Here is a 14,624-nt window from a genome sequence, read left to right as displayed (position 1 = left end):
GAGATTTGGGATCAGTGTTTACTTTCAATCCATACAGTCTATTATTTTTTTTTCTGTTTGCGGTTTAATTAGATACCGTGCCAACCTAGGATCCCTGATGAAGGCATGTTAACTGAAACACGGACCTTGTCGGGTCCCTAAGTTTGTGTAAAGGTGGTAACATTAACCGCAGTCATTAATTGATATAATAAACATATCCTGCATCTTGTACATTTATCTGCAGTTCTTCTTTGTTTTTCCTTGTACAGCTTTCAGTCAGAACATACTGTTGATTGTGTTTGTCATTTTTCAAGACAATTTATCACTTCAAAACTACAACAGCTTAAGCAACACTAGCTCCTCCCCTCCTTTGATTCTCTAACTGGCGTCCATGTCAAATGGTGATGGTTAGAGAATGGCGTCTGCCTGATCACAGAGAGAGGGTCTCGGCTGCCTAATTTTACCAAGGGATCCCTTGCTATCAGCTGATTGGCATGAGAATCTCTGATCAACTAAGCAAGTAGGACTTCTCAAAACCATGGCTTCAAGGAGTCCTATCAGCTTAGCTGATTGGGGAGAAATACCCCTGCTGCGATCAGCTGATGCGGCAGAGATCCCCCCCCAAAAAAAACCACACACACACACGCCTACTCCCTCCTTCTGTTGAGTCCCCTTGATCATCTCCCCCCCCAATACCTGTAGAAGAAGACCTGCAAGATGGATGCAGAGTCCCTCCTGCTGGCAGGCCCGTTCTTCCAAAATGGCAGGTCTGCCCCTTCCTGGTGCATCCTGGAATGCATTTGGATGAGGCCTAAGGTCCTGATTGGCCCAGATACCTAAGGCCCCTTCTATAGGATGCCTTTGGTATCTGGGCCAGTGCATCTCAGGATGCATTAGGAAGGAGGCCTAAGTCCCAGATACAAAAGGCCATCCTATGGGAGGGGCCTTATGTATCTGGGCCAATTGAGTTAGTCCTATAAAGGTACAGTGGTGCCTCACACAACGAACTTAATCCGTTCCAGGAGCAAGTTTGTTATGTGAAACGTTCGTTGTGTGAAACGCGTTTTCCCATAACAATACATGTTAAAAAAAATAATTCGTTCTGTAGCATAAAATATGCTAAGATGACATAAAAAAAGATAAATTTTTGGTTATTATTTTTATTTAGATACATCTAAAAACATAATTGTTTTTTAAAACAACACACATTTTTTAAATTTAAAGACAGACTAAGTAGAGTCTAATTTTACAGTGAGAGGGCAGAGTCTCAGCGGCAAAAACTGGGACTTAACTGTTCATTTTTTTTTTTTTTTCTACCGTGTTTCCCCGATGATAAGGCAGGGCCATCAAATAAGACAGCCCCCCCTTTTTAGAAAAAAATGTAAAATAAGGCACCCCCCCGCAAATAAGCCACCCACCGATACCTGCGCTTACCCGAATCGGGTGGTACGGTGGGTGACTCCGTGTGGTCCCTGGCACCCCCGACACGATCGGGGCAAGAGGGAGCTCAAGCCCTCTTGCCCCCCCGACCCCCCGACACGATCGGGGCAAAAGGGAGCTCAAGCCCTCTTGCCCCCCCGACTCCCCGACACGATCGGGGCAAAAGGGAGCTCAAGCCCTCTTGCCCCCCCCCCCCGACTCCCCGACACGATCGGGGCAAGAGGGAGCTCAAGCCCTCTTGCCCCCCCCCCGACTCCACGACACGATCGGGGCAAGAGGGAGCTCAAGCCCTCTTGCCCCCCCCCCGACTCCCCGACACGATCGGGGCAAGAGGGAGCTCAAGCCCTCTTGCCCCCCCCGACTCCCCGACACGATCGGGGCAAGAGGGAGCTCAAGCCCTCTTGCCCCCCCGCCTCCCCGACACGATCGGGGCAAAAGGGAGCCCAAGCCCTCTTGCCCCGCCGATTCCCCAACTCCCCGACAATATCGGGCCAGGAGGGAGCCCAAGTCCTCCTGGCCACGGCGACCCCCTAACCCCACCCTGCACTACATTACGGGCAGGAGGGATCCCAGGCCCTCCTGCCCTCGACGCAAACCCCCCCTCCCCCCAACGACCGCCCCCCCCAAGAACCTCCGACCGCCCCCCCAGCCGACCCGCGACCCCCCTGGCCGACCCCCACGACACCCCCAACCCCCTTCCCCGTACCTTTCTGTAGTTGGCCGGACAGACGGGAGCCAAACCCGCCTGTCCGGCAGGCAGCCATCGACGGAATGAGGCCGGATTGGCCCATCCGTCCCAAAGCTCCGCCTACTGGTGGGGCCTAAGGCGCCTGGGCCAATCAGAATAGGCCCGGGAGCCTTAGGTCCCTCCTGGGGGCAGGGCCTGAGGCACATGGTCGGGTTGGGCCCATGTGCCTCAGGCCCCGCCCCCAGGAGGGACCTAAGGCTCCCGGGCCTATTCTGATTGGCCCAGGCGCCTTAGGCCCCACCAGTAGGCGGAGCTTTGGGACGGATGGGCCAATCCGGCCTCATTCCGTCGATGGCTGCCTGCCGGACAGGCGGGTTTGGCTCCCGTCTGTCCGGCCAACTACAGAAAGGTACGGGGAAGGGGGTTGGGGGTGTTGTGGGGGTCGGCCAGGGGGGTCGCGGGTCGGCTGGGGGGGCGGTCGGAGGTTCTTGGGGGAGGCGGTCGTTGGGGGGAGGGGGGGTTTGCGTCGAGGGCAGGAGGGCCTGGGATCCCTCCTGCCCGTAATGTAGTGCAGGGTGGGGTTAGGGGGTCGCCGTGGCCAGGAGGACTTGGGCTCCCTCCTGGCCCGATATTGTCGGGGAGTTGGGGAATCGGCGGGGCAAGAGGGCTTGGGCTCCCTTTTGCCCCGATCGTGTCGGGGAGTCGGGGGGGGCAAGAGGGCTTGAGCTCCCTCTTGCCCCGATCGTGTCGGGGAGTCGGGGGGGCAAGAGGGCTTGAGCTCCCTCTTGCCCCGATCGTGTCGGGGAGTCGGGGGGGCAAGAGGGCTTGAGCTCCCTCTTGCCCCGATCGTGTCGGGGAGTCGGGGGGGGCAAGAGGGCTTGAGCTCCCTCTTGCCCCGATCGTGTCGGGGAGTCGGGGGGGTGTCGGGGAGTCGGGGGGGGCAAGAGGGCTTGAGCTCCCTCTTGCCCCGATCGTGTCGGGGAGTCGGGGGGGGCAAGAGGGAACCAGGCGGAGAGAGGGCAGTTAAGCGCAGTGCCTGCGCGGAAGGATGCAGCTCGGGCGACTTCGTTGTGTGAAACGAAGTTCGTTGTATGGATCAAGACATAAAGTTCGTTGTGCGCAGCGTTCGCTGTGCGAGGCGTCCGTTATGCGAGGCACCACTGTATTACCTTTATGTTTTTGTTCTTTTTCTATATACTACTCTATATTCTGAGATTTTTAAATTTTCCAGATTGTTATTAAGTTTGGTTTTGCTTAATCTGTTGCAGTTGTGCAGTGTTATAAGTGATTAGTTTTCATTTTTCCATTAAGTAGTGGGGTCTCTTAAGGTTCTTGATGGATGTTTTCCCTGCTGTTTGACTTTCTGCCTTCCTGAAGCAGTTCCACTCAATTACTACTACTACTATTATTTATAATTTCTGTAGCGCTGAAAGGTGTACGCAGCGCTGTATGTTTAACATGTAATAAATGATCCATTCTCTGAAGAGCAGAATTTCCACTTCCCCTTCATCCAGATTTGATCACTGTAGTCTTGGTTGTGATGCTGGAGATGTGTAGTAGAGGAAGGTCCAACCCAGAGAAGGGGAAAATAAATGGATAAGTTGGTATTTTGAGGAATAGGCTTTCCTGTTGCTGCTTTAGGACCACTGGTTCAGTAACTTCATTTTGGCTCTTCCAGAACGTTTCATTTTACATCTTCTCGGAGTCCTATGGAGGCAAAATGGCAGCTGCTATTGCTTTAGAGCTTTCTAAGGTAAGAATCCAGTCTTACCCTTGGACTATCTGAGGAAGAGTTCTGTGGATTTACCAAGTCCTTATTATGGAGCATATTATGCCCTGCATGTGTATTAAAATATTAACTGGGGAGCAATTGGAAGCCTAGACAGTGTTGTTTATTTCGTTTGGGTTTTTTCAATTGCGTGATGCCTCATGTCACATGTCAATCATGTGATGCCATTCAGATATACAATAGCACAAATTAATAAAACTAGTTTCTGGTTAAAGAACCATTTATGATCCAGAGCCACATCTGCTTTATTTAAAGTTGGAGAATTGTACAAAATGTTTCTGTTTTGAGGCAAAGTACCATATATACTCGAATATAAGTCGAGACCCCCATTTTCCCCCAAAAGGAGGGAAAAAAATATGATTGACTCAAATATAGGACGGGGGCTTAATATTCAGGATCTGCACCCAGTGTCCCCTCCCTCACGCCCTCTCCTGCCAGGTTCTGCACATGCCCCCCCTTTCCAAGTTCTGCACCCAGTCCCCTTCCCTCTCTGCCCTGCAAGGCTCTGCACTCAGTCCCCTTCCCTGCCAGGCTCTATATCCTGTCCCACCTTCCTTTCCTGTAGCCTCTTCCCACTAAAAAGAGCGAACCTCATCAGTGATGTCACAATGGCTTGATTGTCCCGTACTGCCCTCCAAACCAGCCAGTAGATTAACCCTTACCCTTAACTGAAACCACCTAATGGTAGGCCGGGACAGGAGGGATTCCTCCTGTCTCCTTCCCCAGCCGACACTAATAATTACCACCCTCCCTCCTTCCCTCCTTTGCGTACCTTTTCCCTGGTGGTCCAGCGGTGTATCCCTCCTGCCGATTGCGAAGCTAGTAGCCATCGGCGCACCTGGGCCCTCACGCAGGAGCGAGCTTTTCGTGCTCCTGGCCGGCCCTTCACCGCTCCTTGATAGGCTGCTGCGAATCCCACGAGAACTGGCAGCAGCCTATCAGAGTGGTACAGGGCCAGCTGGGAGCACGAAAAACTCGCTCCTGCATGCCAGCCCAAGTGCCACTGGCTACTAGGTTCGCAATCGGCAGGAGGGATACACCGCTGGACCACGAGGGAAAAGGTATGCGAAGGAGGGTGGTAATTATTAGTTTTGGCCAGGGCAGGAGACGGGTGGTATTCCTCCTGTCCCAGACTAAGGCAGGCCTGCAGGAAGTCCAGGAGGGTTTTGGTTAGTCACTGGGGGATGGCCCGAATATAGGGCCATTTTTTTTGCCCCAAAATCTCATCCTATATTCAAGTATATACGGTAACTGAAAATGTAACAGAATGGAAAGGAACTTGGCATGGGAGAAAATAGAGTTCAAAAATTGGCAAGATTGGTGTGAGTTGCAGAGAAATAAGATACTCCCCCCCCCAAAAAAAAAAAAATCTCAGTATTCATGTGAGAGAAGCAGCTTCAACTTCTTTGCCAGAAACTTAACAAATAGTAAAGAATTCCTCTGTTCAAACTGCCCCCTTCCCCCTCCCCACCCCAATTCTCTACTCCCCTTCCGCCCAACCTCTCACAAATACAATACATAGGGATTGTAAATAATAAACTTGATGGGCTGCATTTTGTCTTTTTTTTATTTTACTGTAAAATGTGAAACTAGGTTTTAGTTGCTATTTGTATTGCCAACTAATCTTTTGCCACAAGTAAGGCCAGGTTAAGGCACTGACAAACCACTCGTACTTTGGATCCAGGTGTTTGGGGGGGAGGGGGTGTGCTGTGAATCCTAGCTTTCTGAGCACAGAAAGACCATTCTACAACTTCACTCCCACAATAACAACAGTAGAAGCTCTGGTATCAGCATGGCATGCTCAGAGTGTAATGATCTACCTGGACAATTCTGTCAAAGACTCTTTAAAGTACAAAGGAGCAGGTGCATATAGGGCTTGGTGAACTATAGACTTATGTTGTATCCTGTAGAAAACCAGTAGCCAGTGGAGTTGACGAAGCACCGGGGTTATGTAAGCAGGCATTTAGTGGCATTTTGAACAATCTGTAGCGCCTCTATGTGGCTACAAGTGGTTATGTGATTGTTGCCATCCTATTAGCCACAGGATAAATATTCTGGCAGTGGTCAGTGTCTTTTTTTTTTTTTTTTTTTGGTGGTAATGGGGCTGCCACTGGCATTAACACTGGATATTTAGTGGCAGTCCATGACTGGGCACTGGCATTGATGATCCCAGTTGTATACATCTAGCTACCATGTATGTGGTTAAGTCGCTATTAAGCACTTAATCACATAAGATGAACCCAAAAGATTAAGACTGTGTTTCTGTATCACCTGTTAGATCAGTATGGTTTCTTTACGGATGGGTATTATACCTCAGTGCTACCAGCAGGTGGAGACTGAGATCAAACTTGTATATCAGTATAGCTTCCCCTCTACTAATCCAGTCTTCCTCAGTTTCCAGTAGCAGGTGGTAAGGCTAATTTTGGCTCCCCTCTTAGCACCATTGGAACTTTGTTTTTGGACTCCTGGTTCCCCTTTAGTGCCGGATAGAGCTTGGATGGGTTCTGTTTGGGGAACTGTCTGACCTCGGGGGTGTTAAACCCGGCGGGTCTCGTGCTGGGTCCCTCCCCCCACCTTCCTCCATCTCCCCATATTTTTGTAGAGGTGCCTCAGCCCCCTGGTTGGTCAGCCCTTCAGCTTTGAGAGCCATGGAGTCTGCTGTAAAAAAACAAATCCTGAGGTGTGCCGGTCTAAAGGGCTAAATTCCCTTTAAAACTGCTTTTTCACTGTATTTTCTCAACTAACCGGCACTTTTTCTTCCAGTTAGGGCGGTTTTCAGCACAATGAGCACTTTAAAGGGAAAAAGTGCTCATTTTGCACCAGACGCGAGATACTCGTGGTTGGCCTGTGCAAGCGTTGTGCAGGCTGGAGCGTTGGGGAAGCCTCGTCGGCAGCGGACAGGGCACCCCATTGCATGTACCTCGCGAGTCAGCTTCGGATCGCGGGAAAGCTTGGGCTACACCCAACGCCCACGCAGAGGGTTCCCAGCTGGGGAGAAAAGGATTCCCTTGCCGCCGGAACGGCTGGGGATTCCCTTTTCACATTGTTCGGTTCCTCAGCCTCAGTGTCAGGAAAGTCCCAGGCTTTTCAGACACAGCAGGCCGCAAGAGCTCTGATTTTGGCGGTTTCATGTCTCCTCTCTCAGAACGTAGAGAGAGAGGAGACATGATAGAGACGTTTAAATATATCACCGGCCGTATTGAGGTGGAGGATGATATTTTCTTTTTTAAAGGTCCTTCGGCCACAAGAGGACATCCGCTGAAAATCAGGGGTGGGAAATTTCATGGCGACACCAGGGAGTTCTTCTTCACCGAAAGGGTGGTCGATCGTTGGAATGAACATAAGAACATAAGCAGTGCCTCTGCCGGGTCAGACCACAGGTCCATCCCGCCCAGCAGTCCGCTCCCACTTCAGGTGATTCAGGCCAGCAGCGTGCCGGATTTTAAAAGGAAATGGGATACACATGTGGGATCTCTAGGGGGGTAAAAATGTAGATGGGATACACATGTGGTATCTCTAGGGGGGTAAATTCAAGGGGGTGGGGTTGTTAGAGTGGGCAGACTTGATGGGCTATGGCCCTTTTCTGCCGTCATCTTCTATGTTTCAGGTCCATTTTCGGCAGGAACCTCCTCCTTCATTTCAGTTACCTCAGGTGACCTTCCCCTTGTTCTGGAAATACAGGGGCAAGGTATGGCAGAGTCCCCTGCTGGGGCAGGGAGTCCCTTGGGGTTGCCGGGGTCTTGCCCCCTGACTTTGTTAGCACATTGTAAAGCTTATGTGATGGTGGCAAGAGGTCCCGTGTCCATTCCGGGGGTCTCAGGGGGGGGGGGTTACCCTTGACATATTCCCTGGTGTGGCCCAACACAGCGGCAGTTTTGCCTCTCTCATCCAAATGCCCGAGGGTCTCTTGGGATGAAGATTTTTACCCAGAGGAGCAAGATGTGATTGGTGAGGACCTGGACCCTTGGGGAGAATTCCAGGATTCTCTTGGGAGGGTTGGATTCCACCTGCGAGGGGTTCAAGCACACCCCAGCTGGCGAAGATGCACCGGTGGTGCACATTTTTCAGCGGGAAGAGTTTCATGAGTTAATTCTGCAGGTCTCCTCGGTTTTGCACTTTGAGGACATCGTGTCGGAGCCCCCGCATACGATGGACACCTTGCTTAAGGGGATTCACTCTGCTTCCCGCTCTTTTCCTATGCATCAGGATATTCGGGATATTTTGTTCGCACAGTAGCAGTGCCGGAAGCCCCTTTTTGTTTTGCGCGCTTCATGGCCCATATATATCCCATTCCTGAAGGGGATAGGGACACTTTAAACATAGAAACAGACGGCAGATAAGGGCCATGGCCCATCTAATCTTCCCACCCCAATGACCCTCCCCTACCTTTCTCTGTGAATAGATCCCACGTGTCTATCCCATTTGGCCTTAAAATCAGGCACGCTGCTGGCCTCAATAACCTGAAGTGGAAGACTATTCCAGCGATCAACCACCCTTTCAGTGAAAAAGAATTTCCTGGTGTCCCCGTGCAGTTTCCCGCCCCTGATTTTCCACGGATGCCCCTTGTTGCTGCGGGACCCTTGAAAAAGAAGATATCTTCTTCCACCTCGATGCGGCCCGTGAGATACTTGAATGTCTCGATCATGTCACCCCTCTCTCTGCGTTCCTCGAGTGAGTACAGCTGCAACCTATCCAGCCGTTCCTCGTACGGGAGATCCTTGAGTCCCGAGACCATCTGGGTGGCCATTCTCTGGACCGACTCCAGTCTCAGCACATCCTTATGGTAATGCGGCCTCCAGAATTGCACACAGTATTCCAGGTGGGACCTCATCATGGATCTATACAATGGCATAATGACTTCAGGCTTACGGCTGACGAAACTCCTGCGTATGCAATCTATGATTTGCTTGCCTTGGATGAAGCTTGCTCCACTTGATTGGCAGTCTTCATGTTCTCACTGACAATCACCCCTAAGTCTCGTTCTGCTTCAGTTCTTGTTAGGATCTCGCCATTAAGGGTGTAAGTCTTGCATGGATTTTGGCCATTTCTAAGAGGCATACCGTGCCTGTTGAGGGCAGTGCAGCCTTGAAGGACCCAGAGGACCCTTGATCATCTCCCCCCTCCCCCAATTGGAGTCCCTCCTTAAACAGAGTTTTGATGTGACAGCTCTGTTGGTCCAGGTGGCGATGTGTGGTGGGATAGTGGGTTGGACGTGTTTTCGTTGGGCCCATCATGTACTTGACAATAAATCTGAGAATTGGAAACTTGCTAAAGCAAGAAGTTGCCAAAATTGAGTTGGGTGCTTCTTATCTCTCGGATGCCATGTATGACCTCTTGCGAGCTTCTGCCAAATCTTTGGCCTTTGGAGTGGCAGCACACAGTATTTGTGGCTTCGCGCTTGGTTGGCGTATTCGGCATCCAAAGCTAAGTTGACGAAGTTCCCTTTTAAAGGATCTTTCTTGTTTGGTGAGGACCTGGACAGGTTGGTTCAGACTCTCACTAATTCCAAAGTGCCTCGTTTGCCTGAGGATAGGCCTAGGCTGCTAGCTTGAGGTGGTGCTGCTTGTGGGTGTGAGTGTGATTTCCGCTGCTTCCGCTCTGGTAGAGAGGCTGCCTCTTTTCCATCTACTGGGCTCTCTAGACACAGATTCTTCCAGCGCATGCAGTCCTTTCATGGGGCCTGCCGGGGTGCAGGTAGTGCCCCCGCCGGGTCCCCTGCCACCCGTCCTGCCCAATGACTTCTTGTCGGCGCCCGTCTTGGTTCCAGTGGGCGCACAGCTGAGAGTATTTTATCCAAAGTGGGAAGACATCACGTCTGATCAGTGGGTTCTGGAAGTGACCCGGTACGGCTATGCCCTGGAGTTCGCTAGGTCTTTGCCAGACCGTTTTCTCGTTTCTCCTTTGCAGGTGGCGTGGAAGCAGCAGGCCTTTCATCAGACCCTTTAAAGACTGTTGGATCTCCTTGCAGTAGTTCCAGTTCCTCTACAGGAGTGAAGCACAGGTTGGTGCTCAATTTACTTTGTGGTGCCAAAGAAAGAAGGGACCTTTCGACCCATCCTGGATTTGGAGGGGGGTCAACAGAGCTCTTCTTGTGCCTTCCTTCCGCATGGAAACTTTGCAGTTCGTGATTATGGCGGTTCAGCCGGGGGAGTTTCTGACCTCTAGCTCTGACTGAGGCCTACTTGCACATTCTTATTTGGGCCTCCTATCATTGCTTCCTGCTCTTTGCGATCTTAGGGCAACATTATCAGTTCTGTGCTCTTCCTTTTGGTCTGGCCACGGCTCCGCGGACATTCACCAAGGTGATGATGGTCATCGTGGCGGTGTTGCGAAAAGAGGGCATTCTTTTTCATCCCTACCTGGATGACTGGTTGTTTCAAGCCAAGTCGTTCTAGGAGGGCACTTGGGTCACGGCTCGGGTGATGTAGTTTCTGCAGTTGCTGGGATGGGTAGTCAACCTTGCAAGAGCTGGTTGTCTCCATCTCAGCACCTGGAATATCTAGGGGTCCTGTTCAACATCTCCTTGGGGAAGGTCTTCCTTCTGGAGGCCCGGCTAAACAAATTACAATCTCAGATTCACCTGCTTATGGCGTCCTGGTGTCCTCAGGCGCAGGATTTCCTCCAAGTCTTGGGGTCGATGGCGGCCTCCCTCGATGTAATGAGGTGGTTGTGAGCCCACATGCGTCCTCTTCAGTATGCTCTTCTTCAGAGATGGAGTCGGAGATAATTGGTAGTGAGGTGAATGCTCTCAAAATATACAAAATAGAGAGGTCAAAATCGATAACAAAAGTGTAACAGGAACCAAGACTTCTCAATATATGAAAGTCAAATATGGATCTTAAATATAGGTATTAAGAAGTGAGGTAATACAATTTTCACATACACTCAGAATTGTGTAATCCGACCAAGAGCCTTGACTCCTATAGCCGAACCCACCGTCCCATCACTGTGTAAGACTTTAATGCAAAATAATAGTAAATAAGGCAACATGCTCTTTGAAGGTAAAATTATGGTCTTACCTGTTAATTTTCTTTCCTTTAGAAGCAGCAGATGAATCCAGACTAGTGGGTATAGCTCACATCGACCAGCAGGTGGAGATAGAGAACTGATTAACAGTTGGCCTTAAAGCCTGGTGTTCCTTCTGTTGATTCAGTTATGCACTCTGCCCAAGCATCCCGAAAGGAGAATGAGCCGCAACAAAACTCCATTCCAGTAGAAAATGTGTGTTTCTCCTCTTAATATTATCACATGTTTCTCTTTTGTACCATTTTTTTTTTTTTTTTTTCAGCAATGAAATAATACACTTACCAACCATAGCCCCAACTAACCCAATCAACTAAACACACTACACACAACCAGTGCCTTTTGGGGAAGGGCTCTGGATTCATCTGCTGCTTCTAAAGGAAAGAAAATTAACAGGTAAGACCATAATTTTACCTTCCATAGCAAAGCAGCAGATGAATCCAGACTAGTGGGATGTAGCAAAGCAAACTCAAACTGGGTGGGACGCCAATGCCGCCTCTGCCAGCACTGCCGCGCCAAAACTCGCCTCTGACCGGGCCGCCACATCTAAACGATAATGCTGTGAAAAAGTATTTGTCGACGACCAAGTGGCCGCTCGGCAAATCTCCTCTAAAGACATCCCCCCGGACTCCGCCCAAGAGGTCGCCAAAGCCCGAGTGGAATGAGCCTTAAGGTGCTCCGGTACCTTCTTCCCTGACAACACATACGCCGAAGCAATAGTGTCCTTGACCCAACGCGCAATGGACGCTTTAGACGCCGCCATCCCTTTGTTTTTCCCCGCGAAAGCGACAAAGAGATGGTCCGACCGACGAAAATCATTCGTCACTTCCAAATAATGGAGAAGCATACGGCGTGCATCAAGCAGCCGTAACGACAAAAATCGTTTCCCCCAATCCTCCCTCCGAAAGGATGGAAGGAACAAACTCTGGTTTACATGAAAGGAAGAAATAACCTTCGGCAGGAAGGACGGCACTGTACGCACCGATACCCCAGTCTCCGAAAAACGCAAAAAGGGTTCTCTGCAAGAAAGCGCCTGCAGCTCCGATACTCGCCTCGCTGAAGCCATTGCCACCAAAAAGACAGTTTTCAGTGTGACATCTTTCAACGTGGCCGCTGACAGGGCTCAAAATGTGCCCCCTGCAACTTTCCAAGGACGAGTTTAAGATCCCACGTTGGACAAATACACTTCACCGGCGGGCGGATATGGTTCACCCCCTTGAGGAAACGGACCACGTCCGGCTGCGACGCGAGAGCCGAGCGATTCACCCGGCCCCTGTAACATGCAATGGCCGCCACCTGAACCTTTAAAGAGCTATAGGCTAACCCTTTCTCTACGCCCTCCTGCAGGAAAGCCAGAATAGCCGGTAGAGAAGCCTTGAAGGGCGCCAGTCCCTGGCGACCGCACCATGCCTCAAAAATCTTCCAGACTCTCGCATAGGAGGCTGACGTCGAAAGTTTCTTGGCCTTCAGCAGAGTGGCGATCACCCTCTCTGAATAGCCCTTCTTTTTTAGCCTTGACCGCTCAATAGCCAGGCCGTAAGACCAAAGCGGGCCGGATCTTCTATCCATATTAGACCCTGAGTCAGTAAGTCCGGCGTTACCTGGAACGCCACCCGCTCGCCTACTGCCAGCTGAATCAGATCTGCGTACCACGGTCGACGCGGCCAATCCGGAGCCACCAGGATGACCCTGCCGCGAAAGCGAGAGATGCGCTGTAACACTCGCCCTATCATGGGCCACGGCGGGAACACATACAGAAGGGTATTCGGAGGCCATGGGAGAGCTAACGCGTCCACCCCCTCCGACCCCTCTTCCTTGCGTCTGCTGAAGAACCGAGGCACCTTCGCATTGCGGGATGAGGCCATGAGATCCATCTCCGGCAAGCCCCACCGACTGACTAGCCGGCTGAACGCTCGAGGAGACAACTCCCACTCTCCCGGATCCAGAAGATTTCTGCTGAGAAAGTCCGCTTGCACGTTTTCGTGACCTGCAATGTATGCCGCCGACAGAAGCGGCACATGCCTCTCCGCCCATCGAAACAAATTTCTTGCCTCTTCTGCTAACTGCGGACTCTGGGTGCCCCCCTGCCAATTGACATAGGCGACCGCCGTGACACTGTCCGAAAAGACTCTGGTCGGCTTGTCCTGAACCAGTGACTGAAAAGCCATCAGCGCCAGCCTGACCGCCTTTAATTCCAACAAATTGATGGGCCACTGGGCCTCCTGGAAGGACCACCTCCCTTGCACAGACGCCTGCAGGCAATGGGCCCCCCAACCCCGCAGACTGGCATCCGTGGTGACCACTACCCAGTCTGGCATGGCCAACGGCATGCCCATCCACAGATGCACCTCGTGGAGCCACCACTGCATGCTGTGAGCCGCTCGACGCCTCCAAGGGAGACGCACATTGTAGTTCAGAGAAGCTGGGGACCAGCGAGAGAGCAGAGACTGTTGTAAGGGCCTCATGTGGCTCCGCGCCCAGGGGACCACCTCCAGAGTCGCCACCATGGAACCCAGCACCTGTACATAATCCCAAACTCGCGGTCTGGCCGTCCCGAGAAGTAGGCGAATTTGAGCCTGTAATTTCTCCCCCCGGTCTCGGGGTAGAAACACCTTCCCCAGAGCCGTGTCGAACCGCACCCCCAGATGCACCAACGACTGCGACGGGGACAGAAAACTCTTGGGAAAGTTGACAATCCAACCCAACGACTGTAGGAGAGAAATCACTCGCTGAGTAACCGCCACACTCTCCTGTCTGGACGAGGCGCGGATTAACCAGTCGTCTAGGTAAGGGTGTACCCGAATCCCTTCCTTGCGGAGGAAGGCGGCTACCACCACCATGACCTTGGAAAAGGTGCGGGGGGCCGTTGCCAAGCCAAAGGGCATTGCCCGAAACTGATAATGCTGGCCTAGAATCGCAAACCGCAGATACCTCTGATGCGGAGGCCAGATCGGAATATGGAGGTATGCCTCCTTGAGATCGAGGGACGTGAGGAACTCTCCCGGTCGTACAGCCGCAATAACCGAGCGCACCGTCTCCATCCAGAAATGGCGAACACTGAGAAATCTGTTGACTCTTTTGAGATCCAGCACCGGCCTGAAGGACCCCCCCTTCTTTGGCACAATGAAGTAAAGGGAATATATACCGGTGCCTACCTCTTCCGGGGGCACCGGCACTACTGCCCCTAACTCGAGCAGCCCCTGAAGAGTCATCCGGACCGCGTCTCCCTTGGCCGCCCCATTGCACGGGGACACCAAGAAAGAATCTACGACGGGAGAGGCGAACTCTAACTTGTACCCTTCTTGAACAATGTCCAACACCCACTGATCTGACGTGATCGTGGCCCACTCCGCCCGGAACTCCGAAAGCCGGCCCCCTAAGGGGAAGGCGGAGGGAGCCACGCCCCCGTCATTGTGGAGTGCGAGTGGCTGGGGTACGTGTGGACTGCCCCGACGAGGGTCTCGTCGTACGAAAGGAACCCCTCTGCTGAAACCTTGGTCTCGAAGCAGAGGACGAACCAGCAGCCGATCTGAAGAAAGGCTTACCAGCCCTGGATCTCCGAACATCCCTGAAGCGCGGTCTCGACGATGAGGGCCTCCCCGGGGGCCTAGCCCTATCCTCCGGTAAACGCTGAGTTTTGGTATCCCCAAAATCCTTTACCAGTTTATCTAAATCTTCTCCAAACAAGAAACCCCCTTTAAAAGG

General features: G+C 51.9%; 1 protein-coding gene across 3 annotated transcripts in view; it reads left to right on the top strand.

Annotated features, from left to right (window-relative positions):
• The window catches only part of SCPEP1 (serine carboxypeptidase 1), an 87,150-nt gene that overhangs the window by 16,668 nt on the left and 55,858 nt on the right, over window positions 1-14,624 (top strand). For all 3 annotated transcript variants that reach the window (XM_033960035.1, XM_033960037.1, XM_033960036.1), the window contains exon 5: window positions 3,786-3,860. In XM_033960035.1, coding sequence (XP_033815926.1) covers window positions 3,786-3,860 — 75 coding nt within the window. The remainder of the gene's footprint in view (window positions 1-3,785; window positions 3,861-14,624) is intronic.

This window comes from Geotrypetes seraphini, chromosome 10 (genome assembly GCF_902459505.1).
Source record: "Geotrypetes seraphini chromosome 10, aGeoSer1.1, whole genome shotgun sequence".
NCBI lineage: Eukaryota > Metazoa > Chordata > Amphibia > Gymnophiona > Dermophiidae > Geotrypetes > Geotrypetes seraphini.
The sequence above is the reverse complement of the archived record's forward strand: the minus strand, read 5'-3'. Positions and strand labels throughout refer to the sequence as shown.